General features: G+C 45.7%; 1 protein-coding gene across 4 annotated transcripts in view; it reads left to right on the top strand.

The window, feature by feature from the left end:
* The window catches only part of LOC125465429 (adenylate kinase isoenzyme 1-like), a 154,749-nt gene that overhangs the window by 96,485 nt on the left and 36,339 nt on the right, over positions 1-21,925 (top strand). Inside the window, exons 1-3 of one of the 4 annotated variants that reach the window (XM_048558949.2) lie at positions 2,046-2,254; positions 10,239-10,302; positions 16,561-16,600. In XM_048558949.2, the coding sequence (XP_048414906.1) occupies positions 16,594-16,600 (7 nt within the window). In that variant the 5' untranslated portion in view covers positions 2,046-2,254; positions 10,239-10,302; positions 16,561-16,593. Of the gene's footprint in view, positions 1-2,045; positions 2,255-2,491; positions 2,606-10,238; positions 10,303-16,560; positions 16,601-21,925 lie in introns of those variants that run through there. The other 3 variants (XM_048558948.2, XM_048558951.2, XM_048558945.2) reach the window with 3 other exon arrangements.

Raw genomic sequence — 21,925 nt, 5'->3', positions numbered from 1 at the left:
ATTTTTCCAGGTTTCTGGAGCCACTTAGTAAGTTAAAACAATTCACATTTCAAATGGAAAACCAAGATGGGAAATTGAGCCATGTTGTCCCAAGAACCCTCGATTCTTCCTAAAATTTTGGTAAACCCAGATACGCGAGGATCCAGAAGTTCAGAATTCACATTTCTTTTTGGGTGAGGGATGAGTCAGTGGAAGTCAATGAAAACAGGGCTAAAAGATGAATGGAGCCAGTTACAGGAATGGGATTTTGAGAAAAGTGTAAATCATTTTATCTTTGAAAAGTTATTGAATCCAGGATTGCATTGTATACCCAAGAGGTTAATTAGTACAGTATCCAGTTTCACAGCATTTAAACCTCAAAGGAAAATATTGCAACAATATACCCTGTGGCTTTGTAAAATAAGCTAATTAAGTTTTACTGTGCAGTGTAAACAGTGTGTGTTTGTTGCAAGTCAGTTCCGACATCTGCTTAAGAGTTATTTTGGAATCAGACGATGTAAGAATTGTAATTTTACAGGCTCCGTATTGCTGCCTACCAACAGCATAAAAGCAGTAACATTTTAACATTCGTAAAGAGAAATCGTAAATATTCAAAGTTTAGGAAGTTTGCAGCCAATCTACGGGTAATTGCTTCCATCTCACACTACCTCTCCATCCTCCTTGTTCGGTCTCACTGATATAGAAACCTGGATTTGCCAATTCACAGAAACTTAGAAAACTTCACCCCTTCAAGGAAGGGTCACTGGGCCCAAAACGTTAACTCTTCCACAGATGCTGCCGGACCTGCTGAGCTTTTCCAGCAACTTTGTTTTTGACCCCTTCACGTCTGCCCTGCCAATCAATATGATCACAGCAGATTATCCCACTCAGGACCCTGTTCCTGCTTTCTCCCCAGAACCTTTGATCTCTTCAACCCGAGAACTAATTGAGGTATGTAAGATGCTAGAGGAGATTGTTTCCTCGTGCAGAACACTGTAGAATGAGAGGTCTTAGTTTTAGGATAAAGGCTAGCAGATTTAAAACAGATGAGGAGAGATTATTTTTCTCTAAAGGCCGTGGAATTTGTTACCCAGATGGCATTGGGTGCTGGGACATGGAGTAAATTTATGAAGGAGACAGAGTTGTAAATTGTAACTGCTTGAAGGATTATGGAGAGTGGGCAGGAAAGTGGAGTTGAGGCCGAGATGCGATCAGCCATGATCGTATTAAGATCATGACAGAGGAAACTTGAAGGGCTGAATGGCCCACTTAACACTAGCCCTGATGAGGAGCCATCTAGACTCGATTCATTCACTGGCTGTCTGTCTGTAAATACTGCCTGACCTGCTGTGATCTCCAGCATGTGTTGTCTTCAGTACAGATTCCAGTATTTGTGGTAATTTGCTCCTATTCCTGCTCCTAGTTCTTGTTATATTTATATCTAACTCCATCTTGAAAACATTCAATGTTTTGGCCTTGACCACATTCTGTGGCAAAGAATTCCACAGGCTCACCACTCTCTGGATGAAGAACTTTCTCCTCATCTCAGCCATAAATGGCTGACCCCTGTATCCCCAGACTGTGACCCCCTGGTTCTGGACTCCGTGGTCATTGGGAACACCCTTCCTGCATTTACTCTGGGTCTAGTCCTGTTAGAATTTTATAGGTTTCTATGGGATTGTTCCTGATCCTTCGAAAGAAACATTGGAACAGAGTGCGATTTTGTTTTGTTTTTGTTAAAATGTGAGCACATGTAGGGTGTTTACAGGATCATTCCTGGCAGATACAATCAGCAAGAACATTCGACCACCCAGCCTGCCTGAAAACACAGAGCTCGCCCAGCACAAATGGACGGCTGTAGATTGTAGCCACAAACTCACAACAAATGGTCAGGCAGCCACTCCTGTGGCCTGGAGGGGAACAGTGCAAGCGTTGCTCAGCTTTTCGGCTCTTTTGTGTTTTTTATTGCATTGCTGAGGGAGCGGTATTGTGGCAGAGGGAGGCGGGGCGAATGTGAGGGAGGAGAAAGGAATGCTTTCTGCAGTTCCTCCAGCATCACTGCCTTGTGGGCGTCATGCTTCAATTCAGCTCTGGTGAAATTGCCTGGCAATCAGACTCTCCTGCTGTGCCCTGCCCCCTCCTCCGCAGCTAGGGAACCAGAGAGAGAGAGAGAGATATATATAGACTCGGATGATGTACAAGGCCAGCCAGTTCCATCTGAAGTGCAGTCTGACCCAGACCAGGAGACGTGTTTCCATTTAAAAGGATTTCTTTGGTAAATATTAACCTCATTTCCTTTTCTTGCGGTTGAATGCAAATACAGACTTCAGTAGAATTGCCGGAACATTTAACTGTGGGGTTATTAAAAGGCAGACAGCCTGTTGAATACAGGCCGTCACCTAAAAGCAAAATGGATCTGTCACCTTTCACCAGCTGAAAGCAGCCGTTCGACCTTGCTCTTTCTCTAGACGATTGTACCACCACAGCGTTTTAATCGGGCACAGCTTTTCAGCTCCTCTCAGTACACAGCCTTAAAAAGGGGTGGCTCGACAAGGTTCTCATTTATGGCAGTCATTCAGATTCCGTGCTGTTAAGGTGTCTTGGTATATCGCTTGCATCTGATGAGGTATGGACAAATGTCATACAATGCTACTGCGGCCCCTGCAAACGAGAGCTGGCCTCAGTCCCGGAGTGCAGCCGTACATTGTCTGTATCACCTGCAGGCCTCCAACCTTTACACACACACTCACTAAGTGGCAGATGTAGCTTTTTGTTTTGCAGTGCAATCTTTCTGGTCCATCTCTATTATTTTGAGGAGAAGTATACTTCAGTTTAAATCAGGATATATTGACATGAATCAGAAGAGTTAGGCATTAGGAGAGTATTTTTCAGTAATTGGAGATACACCCCCACTTGGGTCCCTTTTGGTTTGTTTACCCATTCTCAACCAACCCGGCCATTTTCCCCTCGTAGGACATCTCCTCAGTCAGTTGAGTTCCGTGTTTATCCTTCCTCTTTGTCCACTTCAATGACGATTCACTTCCTGGGTGTTGAGATCTATAGCTCCTCGGATACGGAGATACCCCCTTCCTCCTCAGCCCCCACACTCAATTCCACGTCTCCCTCCCTATTTCCATTTCCTCTGGCCCACTTGGCATCTACCTTAACCCTCCAGCCTGTGCCCACAACCCCTGACCCCCTCATTACCTCCTGCCCCAATTTCACCACCCGTGCCCACCACCTTCCTACGCCAGCTCTCCCCTCCTGTACCTCTGTCCTCGCCTATACCCCCAGCTCCACCCGCACTTTCCTGTCCCCTACACTCTCCACCCCCCTTTTCTGTCCCCTTCCGCCTGCAACCATTGTCCTTCCCGAATCCCAATGCCCCTCAACACCAACATCACCAAAGAACAAAAGATGAATTTCACGAAGGAATAGCAGCTGAAAGAGAAAAATGTTATAATATTATCTTATACTGAATTTCTGAAAGATTTTCTGGTGAGGGGGTAAATGTCAACAAGGTCTCCCACCAATAGTGCTGTGGGATCTTGTAGATTCATACTTCGTTCAAAAGGCAGCCTTGACAGTATGATTTAGATTTTATTGTCTCATGTATTTTACAGTAAGAATACAATAAAATACAGTGAAAAGATTACATTTGCCATAATGCCGAGCAGTTTTGAATAATTTATGAAAAAAAGACAAGTATAGCTTGAAGAGAGTCCATCAGTCCTGAGCCAGTTCATCACCATTTGCCAACATACTTATGTTTCCAGACTGAGCTTGAACGCACCACTTCTGACTTGAGAGCGTTAACCCACAGATCTAGTTACTGAGGTGAAAGGGCCCTCTCTAGATGGTCGTATAGAGGCCTCCTCCAGCACTAAACAGGCAGTGTGAAACTTGCCAGCGTTTAAGCTGTGTGAAAAAATACAAGCTAAGAACTAGAAAGATTTAATCAGAGATAGAGAGGAAGCGGGAAACTTTATCTTGTCACACACACCACGTTCTGTACCAAAAACATGATCTTTGTAAGGGGAACAGTTCTTTATTTCTGTTTTCTGATCCTGCTACCCATGGCTGCTTGGCTTCGACTTATGGCAGTTCTCGAACTCTCCATGAGGTTACACAGTGACAGTGAGCTTCCAGCCTCGTGCAAAGCTCTGAGTTTTGTTTCACTGGCAGCTGCATCCTCAGCTGCCTAGGGCCTAATTTTAGGAATTCCTTTCCAGATGTCTCTACGTCTCTCTCTTCTCCTCTGCCATAGAAACATTAACAGTAGTAGCAGCAATAGACCATTCGGCCCTTCGAGCCTGCTCTGCCATTTGATATCATCATGGCTGATCATCCAATTCAGGCCCTGTTCCTGCTTTCTCTCCCGTGCCCTTTGAACCTTTAGCCCTATGAACCATATCCAACTCCTTCTTGAAAACATTCAACTGCTTTCTGTACCACAGCATTTCAAGTACTCCTTATAAGCTATCGTTTTGGTCAGCTGTTCTTAGAATCATAGAATTTGAAGGTACCGAAGGAGGCCTTGTGTCTCTATCAGCTCTTGAAAGAGCCACTCAGCTAGTCCCACACTCCATCTCTTATCACCGTAGCACTCTAACTTCTTCTATCGCCATTGGTAGCCCCTTGGGATGTTTTACTGTGCCAAAGGTACTATAGAAATACAGTGTTTTAGTAGTTGTTTTAGAAATCATCAAAGCCGAACCAATGCCTATTTGCATTTTACCAATGGGAGTCCTGGCAAAACATTTTGAAGTGAGAAGTCTGTCTAATCCCTGTCTTCTATTAGCTGGAGTTGTGGCTCACTGTTAAGAGTCCTGTTTCAAAGTCTAAAAGGTTGTGGATTCAGGTCCTACTTTGGGAAAGTTATCCCAGTTTTTTTCAGTCACTCTTCAGGGGAGTGCTATATTTGTCACAAATGCTACTGTGGAAGTGAGATGTCCAATCTCTCAGCCTGGAATGTACGATTCAGTACAGATGGGCAAAGGTCAGGACAGTTCTCTGCAATATTTATTCGCTCAAGTAACGCCTAAGTCATATTATCCGGCTGCACACAATTTGGCTGCAATGTTTCTCACTCTCCAGCAGCAACCACAATTTAAAATTACTTTATGACCTGGGAAGCATTTGGGGGTGGGGTTAGGCTTTGGAAAAGCATATTTTTATTGTATTTGCCCTTCCGTAATGAACCGGTTTGTCTGCTAACTCCACCCTGGCTGAGATTTCCTGAGCTCAAATTGTTTTCTGACACTTTTTGCAAATGTGGTGCCTCCCTGAGTCAGTGTCTGCTGTCTGGAAATTCTGACAGCGTGCAGTGACAAGTTTGAGTTTGTCAAAAACCTAATGGTTCATATTCCATTGCAGGATTTGAACCCATGTCTCCAGTAAACTACCTGGTTGTGTAGGTTAAGAGGTCGGTGATATTACCAGCTGGCCATCACCTCCACTCCCACCCCTGGCCTGATCCCATAACCAGCCTTCCCTCTCTCCTCCACCTCCTTGATCTGACACAACCTGTCCAACTTCTCTCCCAACTCACTGACCAATTCCCACCATTCCCTGCCTGCATTCACCTATCACCATCCCAGCTATCTTCCCTAGCCCCACCCCTCCTCTCTATTTATTTCAGAGCTCCCTTCTACTTCCCCCATTTCTGAAGAAGGGTCCCGATTTGAAATGTCAACTTTCCTCCTCCACTGCCTGGCCTGCTGTGTTCCTCCAGCTCCACACTGTGTTACCACCACTCAGCATCTTCTGCACGCAAATTATTCTCCTCATCTCCTTCTTGAACGTTACTTTTGAACAGTGGGCCCTAGTTTGTGAATCTGCTAAAGAAGGATACATCTTCTGAACATGCACCCTGTCAAGACCCCCTCGGGATCCTGAATGCTTCAGTCAGATCACAGTTAGCGAATCTGTATGGCAGATGTACAATTGGTTCAGATGCCAGTGCACTCAGTGTTGCTGAAGGACAGTTCCTATGGTGGTGATGTTTGTTTCACTGCCCAAGGCCTTCTGAGCAACCATTTTAACCCATCCATCTCTGCAGGAAATGACTGTGTCACTGTCTGTGTCAAGAAACACATTCTTGCGGTCACAGAGCAACTTTATCATGTCTTTAAAAAGTTGCAAAGTGCTCCACACAGTGAATTATAACTGCGATGCAGTGGGCAAACACAGCAGCCATTCAGTGCCCGTGACATCCCACACTATTAGAAATCCGATCAATGAGAGCAGCTTAGCCACCCACTTGCATTGCCCTTGGCGTCTCAAGGGATCAAGGATGAGGCTGTGGGGTCTTCAGTGAGTTTCTTCAATGGGAGGAAAAGCATTTCATCTCAAAACATTGTCACAAAACACAATCCCCCTTTATCCCACCTATTGCCAGTCCTAAGGAAGTGTGGCTGGACCCGAAACATGAACTCTGCTTTCTTCCCAGATCTCCAGCAGTCTGTTTTTTTTTTGTTTCAAATCTCCAGCATGTGCAGTTCTTTAGTTTTGTCTTTATATTGTCATAAACCTGTTGCACTGAAAGATAAATCAATAGCTGTCACTCTGTAACTGTACATGGCAAACTGAGACAAAGGAGAGCACAACGCATTGATACACTACACAAATGGAAACAGCAAATTGGGTCCAGTCAGAATTGTTTAAACTTGTCATAGGTCAAGATAGAAATACGCTGGTCTCAGTGGCGATAATGGCAACTGCAGATGCTGGAGAATCCAAGATAATAAAATGTGAGGCTGGATGAACACAGCAGGCCCAGCAGCATCTCAGGAGCACAAAAGCTGACATTTCGGGCCTAGACCCTTCAACAGAGAGGGGGATGGGGTGAGGGTTCTGGAATAAATAGGGAGCGAGGGGGAGGCGGACCAAAGGTGGAGAGAAAAGAAGATAGGTGGAGAGGAAAGTATAGGTGGGGAGGTAGGGAGGGGATAGGTCAGCCCAGGGAAGACGGACAGGTCAAGGAGGTGGGATGAGGTTAGTAGGTAGGAGATGGAGGTGCGGCTTGGGGTGGGAGGAAGGGATGGCTGAGAGGAAGAACAGGTTAGGGAGGCAGAGACAGGTTGGATTGGTTTTGTGATGCAGTGGGTGGAGGGGAAGAGCTGGGCTGGTTGTGTGGTGCAGTGGGGGGAGGGGACGAACTGGGCTGGTTTTGGGATGCGTTGGGGGAAGGGGAGATTTTGAAGCTGGTGAAGTCCACATTGACCCCACCACCCAAGACATTTTTCCATCCCCACCCTTGTCTGCTTTCCGGAGAGACCACTCTCTCCGTGATTCCCTTGTTCGCTCCACACTGCCCTCCAACCCCACCACACCCGGCACCTTCCCCTGTAACCGGGTCCGCCTCCCCCTCTCTCCCTATTTATTCCAGAACCCTCACCCCATCCCCCTCTCTGTTGGGGGGTCTAGGCCCGAAACGTCAGCTTTTGTGCTCCTGGGATGCTGCTTGGCCTGCTGTGTTCATCCAACCTCACATTTTATTATCTTGGTTTCAGTGGTTGAAGGGGCCTGAGAGAGTGGATCTATGTAAGATTATAGAAAAGAATCACAATATAGGAGAAGGCCAGGCTGCCTAGCCTGCTGTGTTCATCCAGCTCTACACCTTGTTTGCTCAGACTCCAGCATTGGCAGTTCCTACTATCTCAATGTAGGAGAAACTGCCTTACTCAAGTGCTGTGAGGGTGTGAAGTGAATTTAATGCTTGAAGCAGCAACATTTAAAAGTGGCTTAGACAGGCAGCTGTTGGCAAAAGTGATAGTGTGAACCCCTAGGATTAGGAACGCTGCTCACGTGAAAGATAAACACTAAAATCTACATGGTAACACACTCAGAGATAGCAAGAGCTGCCAATGCTGGAGTCAGAGATAACAGTGTGGAGCTGGATGAGCACAGCAGGCCGGGCAGCATCAGAGGAGCGGGAAAGTTGACGTTTCGGGTCAGAACGCTTCTTCAGAAATGGGGAACGGAGCTCAGAAATAAATAGAGGAGGGGTGGGGCTGGGGAAAATAGATTGTTTGGTGATAGGTCAGTGCTGGTAGGGAGTGGCGGGGGTTTGTTAGTGAGGTGGGAGGAGCAGATAGTTGGGAGAGAGGATGGGCAGATTGTGTTGTTTGTTGTGAACAGAGCACAGATGCTCTACAATGCCACCTAAAATCCGACCCCATATTCCCTCCACACCTCCACCTGCCTTTCTTGGGGACCGCTCTCTCCCTTGTCCGCTCCACACTCCCCACTAACCCACCACCCTGACACCTTTTCCCTGCAATCGCAGGAGGTGCTACACCTGCAACTCTACATCTCCCCTCACCCCCCCATCCAAGGCACCAAACAAACCTTCCACATCAGACAGGTGTTCACCTGCACATCTGCCCATGTGGCCTACTGTATCCGCTGGTCCCGATGTGGCCTCCTCTACATCGGTGAGACCAAGTGGAGGCTCGGAAACTGCTTTGTAGAGCATCTGCACTCTGTACACAACAAACTATACCTTCCAGTCACGAACCATTTTAACTCCCCTTCCCAGTCCCTGGGTGACATGTCCATCCTGGGCCTCCTCCAGTGTTACAATGATGCCACCCACAAACTGGAGGAGCAGCACCTCATATTCCTCCTCAGGAGCCTACAGCCCGATGGCCAGAACGTGGATTTTACCGGTTTCAAAATCTCCCCATCTGCCCCGGCTTCATCCCATGACCAACCCTCCCTCTCATCCCCTCCTCCTTGACCTGTCCATCTTCTCTCCCAGCTATCCACCCCTCCCATCTCACTGACCAACTCCCACCATTCCCTACCTCCACTGACCTATCACCATCCCACCCACCTTCCCCAGCCCCACCCCTCCTTTCTCTATTTATTTCAGAGCTCCCTTCCCCCTCCCCATTTCTGAAGAAGTGTCCTGACCTGAAACGTCAACTTTCCTGCTCCTCCAGCTCCGCACTGCTATCACTAACGTCTATATGTCAGCTCAAATAAAGGTTATGGGGATAATGCAGGAACAGGATACTGATTGTGGATGATCAGCCATGATCATAATGAACGGTGGTGCTGGCTCAAAGGGCGGAATGGCCTATTCCTGCTCCTGTTGTCTATTGTCTATATTCTATTGTCAAATCAGCTCATTTGGCATAAACTGAGGTTTGAGTGATGATCTGGTTTCTACGTCTGTTCACATGGAAATGAGGAGCAGGAATAGGTCAATCAGCCCTTCCAGCTTCATCCTTGTTTACCAAGGCTAAGGCTGTATCTAAACGCCAAATTCTACCTTTTCCCCCCACGTTGCTCGATGCCTCTGTGTAAAAGTTTTATCAGTCTCCTTTTTTTTTGAAAGTATTCAGTGGCCTCCAAGACTGACCACCTACCGTGAAGAAATACTTCCTCATCTCGGTCTGAAATGGCCCCCTCTATAACCTCAGACTCTTGAAACCCTGATTCTACTCTCAAATCATGAGAAACGTCCTCCCAGCATCTAGTCTGCCCAGCTCTTGTATATATTTCTAAGAAATTCACTCATCCTAAATTCCAATGAATCCAGTTAAAATGATCCCTCTTCACAGGACAGAGCTGCCATCCCCAGTGAATTTTTTTTTTTCTTTTTTCCTCCCCCCCCCCCGTGGTAAGTGTATCGTCTCTTCAATAGGGACAATCTTTGTGCTACAGCTATTGTCACTGTTAGTGGTGGTGAACTTCCCATGATGACGTTAACACATTCTCTGTCAGGCCCCTGCTCGTTGCACCGTTATTAACCGGAGAAATGTGCTTGTGACTCCCATGAAAGAAAGGTTAATCTGCACTCAATTAGAGCAAGTGATTTGCTCTGGCTTAGTCTCCCTTGAGGTTTGTCGTTTATCATTCATCCCACAGGAGTCTGAGCTATAAAATGTCCTGAAGGCTGTGAGAATGCAAAGTGTAACGTGGACGTGAGTCTTGATATATATTTATTTCTCAAAGTCATAGGAAGAGGCTTCTCCTGTTCCTAACCATCAAATGCAGTTGGAAATATAGCTGAAAATATACTACCAGGGTCTAATACATGCTCCCAGTCAGGCACGTATGACAACCAGATATATTGATCTCAGCTGTAAAGATATAAAATTTCAGTGTAGACCAAATAAGGTTACTCTGAATCACTTGCAAATTGATATTCCCCACCCCCAGCCTTCAGTGTAGAGTACACTGGCACAGATGGGGGCAATGGGAAAATGTGTTAGTGTGCATCTAACCTGCTGCGGTTCTGATTTCAGTGTCTCAAGCTGCTTTGCAGAGGCAACAACACTGCCTGAAGACGGCATAGGATAAAGAGTAAAGGTCAGGAACTGTAGCTTGGCTATTGGGTTGTTGGGGAAAAGGCTAGAGATTGGCAGGATGTGATAGAACCAGTGTAGGTGCGATGGGCCGAATAGTTTCCATTTGCACTGTAGCAATCCTGTGATATTCGTGCAGGCTGTTAGCAGGCCTGCAAGGTCTATAATAATTTTAGGAGCACAAGATAAAGAACCAGGTGTAGGCCATTCAGCCCATTAATCACATTGCCAATCCTCATCACCCTTAATTCTCTAACTGGCGACAGATCTATTGATTGGCCTCGACTATACTCATTGACTGAACGTCCACCAGCTGAGGATATACCACATGGAAACAGACCTTTCAGTCCAGCTCGTCCATGCTGGCCAGATATCCTGAATTAATCTAGTCCCATTTGGCCCATATCCGTCTAAACCCTTCCTATTCATAAATCCCATCTGGATGCCTTTTAAATGTTGTAATTGTACCAGCCTCCATGGCAGCTCATTCCATACACGCCCCACCCCCTGTGTGGAAAAGTTACTCCTTAGGTCCATTTTAAATCTTTCCCTTCTTATCCTAAACTTATGCCCTCTAGTTTTGGACACCCCCAGCCTGGAGAAAAAAAGCCTTGTCTCTTGATTGATTTCAGGCAGAAGATGCATAAGCCTGATCACACACACGAGCAGGTTCAGGAAGAGTTTCTTCCTGGCCATTATCAGACTGATGCATGGACTCTCCAGCCTCATATAATGCTAATCTTGCTAACATTGATCTCGCTGAGCGCACACCCTGTGCAATGTAACCTGTATGTCTCTATCTAAGTCTTTTAGATCTGTATGTCCTTTGCTTATTATGATCTGTCTGTATCACTTGTAAACAAAGCATCTTACTGTGGAAAAGCTTGTAAGAGATCATTACCAGGATGCGATAGGGCTTTGAAGATGTTGGTCGCCTTTCCGCGGCAGCGAGACGTGTAAGTAGAGTCCATGGATAGAAGGTTGGCTTCCGTGATGGTCTGGGCTTTGCACACCACCTTCTGTAGTTTCTTATGGTCATGGGCAGAACAGTTGCCATACCTGGCTGTAATGCACCCAGGCAGTATGCTTTCAGTGGTGAGGGTCCTTATTTACCCTATCTACGCCCCTCATGATTGTATAAACCTCTATAAGGTCACCCCTCAGCCTCCGATGCTCCAGGGAAAATAGCCCCAGCCTATTCAGTCTCCCCCTTGGAGCAACCACATTTGTCCTTGTCTCAGTCCTAAATGACTGAGCCCCCACCCTGGCAATATGACCTAGCCAACGGAACCAACCCCTCAGCCTCTGGATTTTCAACAGTTTGCTCTCCTGTTTGTTAGAAGATTCACAGTGAGGATCTGAATTGATGAGCAGTGTGTACCTTGCACAGTCATGCAGATGGTCTGTGGGTTAGTGCCCAGTGCCTCAATGCCAAATGTTTTCGTAGGAAGATGATTGACTCCCAAAACGACTGGGGATAGGAGCCAAGGCTGACACATTCTGGAGTATGTTGGGTGTGATTTTTCCACAGTCCTGACTGTCAATTCCTGACCCAGATGTGAATGGGTTCACCGAGGGGCAGGTGGAAGGAAGCTACATTTAACTTTGCGTTATAAAGATTACGCTAAAACTTCATGAGGTGCACTGACCGGATTATGCTGGCAATTTGCGAGTGAGAGCAGGGGGCAGTGAGTCAGGAACTTGCTGATCTCCTCTTATTGACCATTGGGTTCCTTGAGGGGTTTTTGAAGGGGCTGGAGTGGAGCAGAAGGTTATTTTCAGAAAATCACTATGCCCAGACATACTTTTTAAAAAATACATTCATTCGTAAGATATGGCCGTCTATGGCAAGGCCAGCATTTAAAGGTTGTGGGAAACTCTCTTCTTGACTTGCACGAATTCATGTAGACTGTAGGAACACCCGCAATACCATTAGGGAGGGAATTCCAGTATTTTGATCCAGCAACAATGAAGGAACGGTGATTTATTTCCAGGGCAGGATGGTGAGTGGCTGAAAGGGGAACTTGCTAGGGGTAGTGTTCCCATGTATTTGCCACCCTGTGTCCTTCTAAATGGTAGCGGTTGCGGGGTTGGAAGGTGATGCTAAAGGAACAATTGCAAGTTGCTGCAGTGCCTCTTGTAAATGGTACATTCTGAACTCGTCCTCACCCTCAACAACTTCTCTTTCGATTCCTCCCACTTCCTACAAACTAAGGGGGTGGCCATGGGCACCCGCATGGGCCCCAGCTGTTGATTAATTTTAGAAACTGGAGGCTCTGACTCCAAATCGTGCAGGTTACTTTTCAATTTATGGTCACTTTTTTCTTGAGCTTATTGAGACTGTTAATCTTCTCCTCTATCAAGCTGACTCATCATTCCATTGGGGCATTTACATGTGAAGACCATGTCACGTGAGTGATGCAGATATGATGTGGGAAACTCTGGTTCCCCAGATTGAAAATTGTGCCCCGGACTAAATATTACCCTCCAGTCAGTAACTTTGAACTTGAAAGAGCCACTAAGGTCATTGAAGAATGAGACGAAGCTCAGGAAGTGCTGTTTATCCTGCCTGAATGACAACTTAAGTGGTGCTGGTGAGGACTGCAGAGTCAGCAAATACCTCGTCCTGGAACTTACAGCCAAGCCTGATCGGGCCAGCTGTCTAATTGCAGCATTTAAAGAGCAGTTTTGATAACTGTAGTAATGTGGCATCTTGGGGAGGTACTGGCTGCTGGTAATCTTATCTGAGCAGGCAGTGTGACATTAGGAGTGCAGCCTTAACCTGCAGCATGTGAGCCTGATGCTTTTTGTACGATGCTTACATCAAATAACTTGAAACAATTGGACAGTCGCGTGTGCTTTGTCAAATGGATTTCATCAACACGCTAGCTTTCAGATTTAAAATAGAAAACAATCTAGTTAACAATAAAATTGAGAAAGTTGTGTCAAAACTTGCTCCCTCGTGACTCTGAACAAGTCAGTGTCGATGTTGAAATGAAAACAAAAAGTGCAGGAGAAATTTTGAGTGGCAACATCTGTGGAGAAATAGAGAGAGAAACAGTTAATGAGATAATGGGAACTGCAGATGCTGGAGAATCCGAGGTAACAAAGTGTGGAGCTGGATGAACACAGCAGGCCAAGCAGCATCTCAGGAGCATAAAAGCTTTTGTGCTCCTAAGATGCTGCTTGGCCTGCTGTGTTCATCCATCTCCACACTTCGTTATCTGAGAAACAGTTAATGTTTTGAGTCTGTTATGATCTTCTTTAGAATTGTCATATTTTGTTTTAATTCAGATTTCTGGTAACTGCAGGGACACTTTTGGTGTTGATGTTGAAATGGCCATGGAGGGGCACAGCTTCCTGACTCTAATTGGGTCAAAGAGGTGGTGCACCCAGGACTCTCTTTAAAAATCATCAATGCGTGAGCAGCATTCTTAATTGAAGGTGCTCATTGCTGTTATTGTTACAAAGGTTCACTCAAATGCAGCACTGATTAGATGCCTGTCAAAACATCTTTAGTGACTTGAGGGCAGATAGTAATCTATGTGAGGCTTTGGGGATAACAGGTGATGGATACTTATGTCCCCCACAGCGAAATTCTGAAAATACTGATTTTCTGCATCAAATGCTGAAGGAGAGTCTCTGAGAACATAAGAACCAGGAACTGGCCATTCCACCCCTCAAATCTGCTTTGCCATTTAATATAATCATGGCTGATCTCGTCTCAGACTCAACTGCACTTTCCAGCCTGCCCTCCATAACCCTTCAACCCGTCACTAATTAAAAACCTGCCTCCTCCTCCAATTTATTCAATTCCACTGCACTCAATTCTACAGAATCACAACCCTTTGAGAAATGTAATTTCTCCTTATCTCTGTTTTAACTCTGCCACTCCTTCTGTCTCTGATCTGGATCGCTCCACATGAGGAAATATCCTCTCTGTGTCGACTTTGTCAATTTCCTTTAGCATCTTTACATCTCCCCTCATTCTTCTAAATGCCAGAGAGTGTCAGTCTAAGCTGCTCAATCTCTGTCCAGAAGACAAAGCTCTCTCGAACCAATCTATCTTGGAGGAGTTAGCCAGGAACAAATAGTAACTTACACACATGCTGTTATACAGTGAGTATAAGAAGTTACCCTCCTCTCTCCGGACCAACCTCAGGGAATCTCTCTCCCACTGCAACTCTCTTGTAATCTCTTAACCAGCCCAGCCTGTCTCTGCCTCCCTAACCTGTTCTTCCTCTCACTCATCTCTTCCTCCCACCCCAAGCCGCACCTCCATTTCCTACCTACTAACCTCATCCCACCTCCTTGACCTGTCCATCTTCCATGGACTGACCTATCCCCTCCCTACCTCCCCACCTATACTCTCTCCACCTATCTCCTTTTCTCTCCATCTTCAGTCCACCTCCCCCTCTCTCCCTATTTATTCTAGAACCCTCACCCCATACCCCTCTCTGATGAAGGGTCTAGGCCTGAAACATCAGCTTTTGTGCTCCTGAGATGCTGCTTGGCCTGCTGTGTTCATCCAGCTTCACACTTTATTATCTTATATTACTGAGTATAGCACATCCTGCTTTTGTTGTGTGGGGTTGTGGAGATTTTCCTCAATTCTGACAATTTCTTTCTGCATGTGCTGTTTCTAATTAGCCTATTGCCCTGGTGTACAGTGACGAAATGAATCACATTCTCGAGATCGGGGTGTATGCAGGTCACTGTTTGTACAGACTTTCCAGGGAATCCATGAAGTGAAGTCAGTGAGTCACATTGCGCTGTAGCACAGGTTAGGCATGTGAGTAAAGGCTGTGCCACAGCCTAGTGGTATCTATGCGCCAGATGGTGTGCCAGCGATTTTATTCTAGCACGCAGCTGGCAGAAGTAGCAAGGGTCTGGGGAAAGAGGTGGGCAATTTAGAACTGAGAGGAGGAGAAATTTTCTCACCCAAATAGTGGTAAGCCTGTAGAATTCTCTGCCCCAGAAAGCAGCCAAGGTCAAGAACAATTTGTTGGGGCTAAAGCGATCAACAGGTATGTGGAGAATGGGGAACTGATCAGCATGATCATGTTGAATGATGGAATTGGCTCAAAGTGTGGAATGGCCAACTCCTGCTCCTGTTTTCTATGTTTCTGTGTAAAATCCTGGAACATGCACCCATGAGTAGAGGGTAGTGAATGTCCTGATGACATTCTGATAAAGGTAGGAATGAGCGGGGAAGTGCCTGGTGCTGAAGATTCACTGAACCTGTATGATTACCATGGAATTGGATCATGCTTCACAATATCAGACAACACGCCCGGTTGTCACTTTAATGGTAGGCACACCACACCAGGGTATTGTCCAACAGGTTTATCTGAAGTCATAAGCTGCTTCGTCAGGTGAAGTCAAAGGGGCAGCGCTCAGAAAGCTTGTGATTTCAAATAAACCCATCGGACTGTAACCTGGTGCGTGTGACTTCTGACTTTGTCCATCCCAGTGCGACACTGGCACTTCCACGTAATCATTTTAACTAAACATTGGTGAATGTAACATGCATAAAGGTGCACAATATGTATAATACCATAATATAGCTCATTGGGGGAGGGAATCCATGATCATTTGAAAAAGGATCTTTTCAACCAACAAGCTTCAAAACCGCTGCTGTTGAAGAGTATGCCCGGGCTTACTTCAAAGACCAGAAGAGAACAGCTTAAAACAAGGCAGGCAGGGCTGTTATGGTGCTGTGGTAGTGTCCCTAACTCAGAGCCAGGAGGCCCAGGTTCAAGTTCTACCTGCTCCACAGGTGTGCAGTAACACATTGGAGCAGCTTGGCTTAACAAAAACTTGTTAAAAATGAGGCAGGTGTCCTCTGCCCACCAAAACATTCCACCTGATGAAGTGTAAGTTTGAGGACGGGGCAGGTGTTTGTTTTTCAACGGAGGAGTTGTGGTGGGCTGTAAGGGCAGCGAGCCCCCAGAATGCAGCCATGTGGCAGTCTGCACATGCTCTGTAAGTTCTGGCCCGGTAACCGTGCGTCCTGCCTTCAGATTCTGCAAACGGAGCCAACCCTCGGCAGCACGGAGCGTGCCTGAGGCAGCTCATCGCTGACGGTGCTTCAGGCATTCCTGCTGTTGTATTCATAATGACTTGGAGGAGGGTTTGTGAACGCCTGGACGAGCTCTCAAATGGCAGCTTCAAGCAGGAGCTCAGCAAAGATACGCTGGCAAAGGGCGGAATGAATTAAAAATCCTGTTTGTTTCTTTTTGTTTCCTTTTTTCTGCTTTAGACGGAAGGCTCGTCACCCACAGAGGACACCGCAATGGCAGGTAATGACTCCGTCTCTGGAAGGATCCTGTTCAGATGGACTGGGACTGAAATGTTACTTGCGGGAAAGCAATGGAGCATTTTGTAGTTGTGTCTGTCAGACTTTAACCCCAGGCCGTGCTCCCTTTTAATCACCCGAGGCTGGTTTTCAGAACAACTTTGATCCCATTTCAAAGAATGACCCACTGTCGTCCGGAACCCTCCTGCTGGAAGTTGTGGTTCCACTTCACACAGGCTGCAGTTTTGTCACGCTGCTCTCAGTGTTGGCCCTCGTTCCTGTCAGTTTGTAAATGCTGAGGCCCGCAGCCTGCTGGAAAGATGGGGACAGGACAGTGAAGATGCCAACTGAGTTTGACCCAGAGCCTGTCACCAGCTGAAACCCCACCCAACGTGTGCCGTTCCCCTCTCACTGACACTCCGTCCTGACTCCTGCCACAGGCTGGGACCCAGCAGAGGGAACACAGACCGCATGGCGGGGCACGATGAGACCCACAGCCAGACACCAGCAGCCTCCTTCAGCCCAATATTTGGACATCAACAGTCATGCACACACACACATGTAAAGGCATACTTACAGAAACATACAAAGGCATACACCCAACATGCATGTGCAGACACGCATAGAGAGAAAGCAAAGGTGGAAGTCAGATGGGGATAGGTCTCCCATCTGGAAGACCGCCTGACCAAATTTCCCCTGAGGGTCATAGTCATAGAGCTGTACAGCAGGGAAACAGACCCTTCAATCCGACTTGTCCATGCCAACCAGATATCCTAAATTAATCTAGTCCCATTGACCAGCATCTGGCCCATATCTTTCTAAACCCTTCCTATTCATATACCTATCCAACTGGCTGTTTAATGTTGTAATTATACCAGCCTCCACCACTTCCTCTAGCAGCTCATTCTGAATACACATCACCCTCTGTGTGAAAAGGTTGCCCAGTAGGTCCTTTATAAATCTTTCCCCTCTCACCTTAAACCTATGCTGTCTAGTTTCAGACTCCCCTACCTCAGGAAGAAGGCATTGACCGTTCACCTTATCCATACCTCTAGTGATTGTGTAAACCCCCCTCAGCCTCTGACACTCCAAGAAAAATAGCCCCAGTCTATTCAGCCTCTCCCTATAGCTCAAACCCACCCACCCGGCAACATTCTTGTAAATCTTTTCTGAACCCTCTCAAGTGTCAAAACATCCTTCCTATAGCAGGAACCCAGAATTGAATGCAGTGTTCCAATAGTGGCCGAACCAATATCCTGTACAGCCACAACATGACCTCCCAGCTCCTATATTCAATGCATTGACTAATAAAGACAAGCATACCAAATGACTTCACCATCCTGTCTACCGGCAGCTCCATTTTCAAGGAACTATGAACCTACACTTCAAGTTCTCTTTGTTCAGCAACACTCCCCAGGACCTTATTATTAAGTGTATAGGCTCTGCTCTGATTTGCCTTTCCAAAATGTAGCACCTCACATTTATCCAGATTAAACTCCATTTGCCATTCCTCGGCTCTTCGGCCCGTCGATCAAGGCCCTGTTGTATTCTGAGGTAACCTTCTTTGCTGTGCCCTGCACCTCCAATTTTGGTGCTATCTGCAAGCTGACTAACCATACCCCCTATGTTCACACCCAAATCATTTATATTAATGACAAAAAGCAGTGGACCCAGCACCAATCCTTGTGGCCGACCGCTGGTCACAGGCCTCCAGTCTAAAAAGAAACCTACCACCACCTTGTCTCCTACCTTTGAGCCAAATTTGTACCCAGATAGCTAGTTCTCCCTGTATTCCCCACGATCTAACGTTGCTAACCAGTCTACCATGCAGTACCTTGTCAAGTACCTTACTGAAATCCACATTGATCATGCTCGCCTCTCTGCCCTCCTCAATCCACTTTGTTACTCCTTCAAAAAACTCAACCAAATTAGTGAGTCATGATTTCCCACACACAAAGCCATGTTGACTATCCCTAATCAGTCCTTGCCTTGCCAAAAGCATGTAAATCCTGTCCCTCAGGATTCCCTACAACAACTTACCCACCATTGGTGTCAAGCTCACTGGTCTGTAGTTCCCCGACTGCTCCTTACCACCTTTCTTAAATAGTGGCACCATGTTTGCCAACCTTCAGTCTTCTGGCACCTCCCCTACAGCTATTGATGATACAAATATCTCATCAAGGGGCCCAGCAGTCACTTCCCTAGCTTCCCACAAGTTCTAGGGTACACCTGATCAGGGATTTATCCAGCTTTATGTGTTTTAAGATGTCCAGCACCACCACCTCTGTAATATGGACACTTTTCAGGATATGGCTATTTATTTCCGCATATTCTCTCTGTTCCATACCCTTCTCCACAGTAAACACTGATGCAAAATACTTAGACCATGAGACATAGGAGTGGAAGTAAGGCCATTCAGCCCATCGAGCCAACTCCACCATTTAAATCATGGCAAATGGGCATTTCAGTTCCACTTCCCTGCACTCTCCTTGTAGCCCTTGATTCCTTGTGAAATCAAGAATTTATCGATCTCTGCCTTGAAGGCATTTAACGTCCCTTGAACGCATTTAACTTGTTTAGTATCTCCACCATCTCCTGCAGTTCCTTACATAGGTAATTTTATTGATCTTTTAAGGGGCTGTCTTCTCTCCCTGGTTACTCTTTTGTCCGTAATGTATTTGTAGAAACCCTTTTGGATTCTCCTTAATCCTATTTGCCAAAGCCAACTCCTGTCCCACTTTTGCCCTCCTGATTTCCCTCTTGAGTATATTGCTACTTCCTTTATACTCCTGTTGGGATTTCCTCAATCCCAGCTACCATATACAATCCACACCTACCATGTACGTCCTTCCTGTTCAGATGGGAGAAGCAGAGTGGTCACCCTGTTGTGAGAGACACAGTTCCATAGAGAGAGAGAGAGAAATACATGAGCATCTCTGTCAGATTTAACAGGAAGAGTTCCTTTTAATCTGCATTTTCCTGAACTCTTCCAATTTATTAGTTGTGGAAGTATTTGAAGTAGAGACCCAGGATAAAATCTCCAGGAATTCCAGGAAGGTGTGTGTGTCTGTGTGTGTGTGTGTCAGGAACAGTGCACACACCTGAGTGTAAATGGGTTGCTTTGACTTGCCCCCATATTCGGCCTCATCTTCATTCCGGGAAACCAGCGAGCTGCCGTCCCCAGATAGCTGACTGGGCACCCTCATACAGCAGGTTCCTGGGCAGTTTTAAGAATAACTAACTATTCTTTTTTTAAAAAAAGCTGTAGTCATCAAGGTGACACCGTGACACTGTCACCCTGCAATCTGCTCACTGACTGCTGCACAAGATCTTTGACCAGATGTGATTTAAATCAAGGGACATCTGTAACCGTTCTGATCTTTTGAAGTCAAATTGTGAAAAGGATTGAAACCACAGCTCACCACAACTTTCTCCATTGAACTGAGTATTTCCTGAAAAGAGTGCAGTGGGGCCAGGGATTGGGAGTCACAGTTATTCAGCACGGAAACAGACCCTTTGGTCCAACCAGTCCATGCCAACCATAATTCCAAACTAAACTAGTCCCACCTGCCTGCTGCTGCCCCATATCCCTCCAAACCTTTCCTAAATAGTACCTACCCAGATGTGTTTTAGACATTGTAATCATACCCACATCCACCACTTCCTTAGGAAGTTCATTCCACATGTGAACCACCCTCTGTGTAAAAAAAAAATTGCTCCCTGTCTTTTTCAATCTCTCTCCTTTCATCTTAAAAATGTGCGCCCTAGTCTTGAAATCCCCCATCTTAGGGAATAGACAACTCCCAATAGCTTTATGTGTACTGTTCATTATTTTAGCAACTTTTTATTTTAACACTATTTTCAACATCCTACACTCTAGTGGAAAATGTCCAAGACTATCCAGCTTTTTTCTTTAATAAAGCAAACCTTCCATACCTGGCAAACATCCTGGTAAATTTCTTCTGAACCCGCTCCAGCTTGATACTACTCTTCCTGAAACTGGGTGACCAGAACTGGACACAGTACTCCAGAAGAAGCCTGACTAAAGTCCTGCACAACCTCAACATAACATCCCAACTTCTATGCTTATAGGACTGCTCAATGAAGGCAAACATGCAAGTACCTTTTCAACCAGCCTGTCCATATGTGACACACACTTCAAAGAATTATGTACCTGAACCCCCCGGTCACTCTGTTCTGCAGCACTACCCAAGGCATTACCATTAATTGTATAAGCCCTACTCTTGTTTGTTTTCGCAAAATGCAATACCTCACATTTGTCCAGATTGAACTCCATCTGCCATTTTTCAGCTCATTCAAGATCCCTCTATAACCTTTGAAAACCTTCTTCACTGTTTATTATGCCACTAATTTTGGTGTAATCTACAAATTTACTAAGCATGCCTTCTATATTCTCATCCAAATCATTTATATAAATGACAAACAAAACAGGACTCAGAACCGGTCCCTGTGGAACACCGCTGGCCACAGGCCTCCAGTCTGAAAAACAACCCTCCACCATTACTCTCTGTCTCCTGCCGTTAAGCCAATTATGTATCCAATTGAAAAGCTCACCCTGAATCCCATGTGACCTAACTTTACTAATTAGTGTATCAGGCAGAATCTTGTCAAAGGTTTCACTGAAATCCAAATAAACAAATGTCTATGAATCCTATACGTTATAATCACCTCCAACAATTTACCCACAACCGAAGACAGACTCTCAGGTCTATCATTCCCCAGTTTCTCCTTACAATGTTTCTTCAACAAAGGTACGACATTAGCCAACCTCCAGTCATCAGGCACCTCACCTGAAGTTAGAGATGATACAAGTATTTCTGCAAGGGGTTTTATTATTTCCTCCCTTATTTCCCACAACATTCTGGAGTACATTAGATCAGGTCCCAGAGATTTATCCACCTTTATATTCTCTAAGACCTCCTGAACTTCCTCTTCTGTCATGTAAACTGTTTTTAAAACATCAAAGTTTATTTTTCTGCATTCTCCAGACTCCATTTCTTTCTCCACGCACAATATTCATTTAGCCTTTCTCCTGTCTGCTGGGGTTCAACACAGAGACTACTTCCTTGATCTTTAAGAGACCTTACCTTCTCTCTCTAGTGACCCTCTTGCTCTTAATGTATTTGTATTTCTTTGGATTATCCTTAATCTTATCTGCCAGTTTAATGTCATATTCCCCTTTGTCTTCTTGATTTCTCTCATATGAATGCCCCTACACTCTTTTTATATTGTTTAAGAGATTCAATTAAAACTACAACTCCTGTACTCAAAGGACTGAGTAATGAAGACAAGCATGCTAAAGTGCCTG

Source organism: Stegostoma tigrinum, chromosome 29 (assembly GCF_030684315.1).
Source record: "Stegostoma tigrinum isolate sSteTig4 chromosome 29, sSteTig4.hap1, whole genome shotgun sequence".
NCBI lineage: Eukaryota > Metazoa > Chordata > Chondrichthyes > Orectolobiformes > Stegostomatidae > Stegostoma > Stegostoma tigrinum.
The sequence above is the reverse complement of the archived record's forward strand: the minus strand, read 5'-3'. Positions and strand labels throughout refer to the sequence as shown.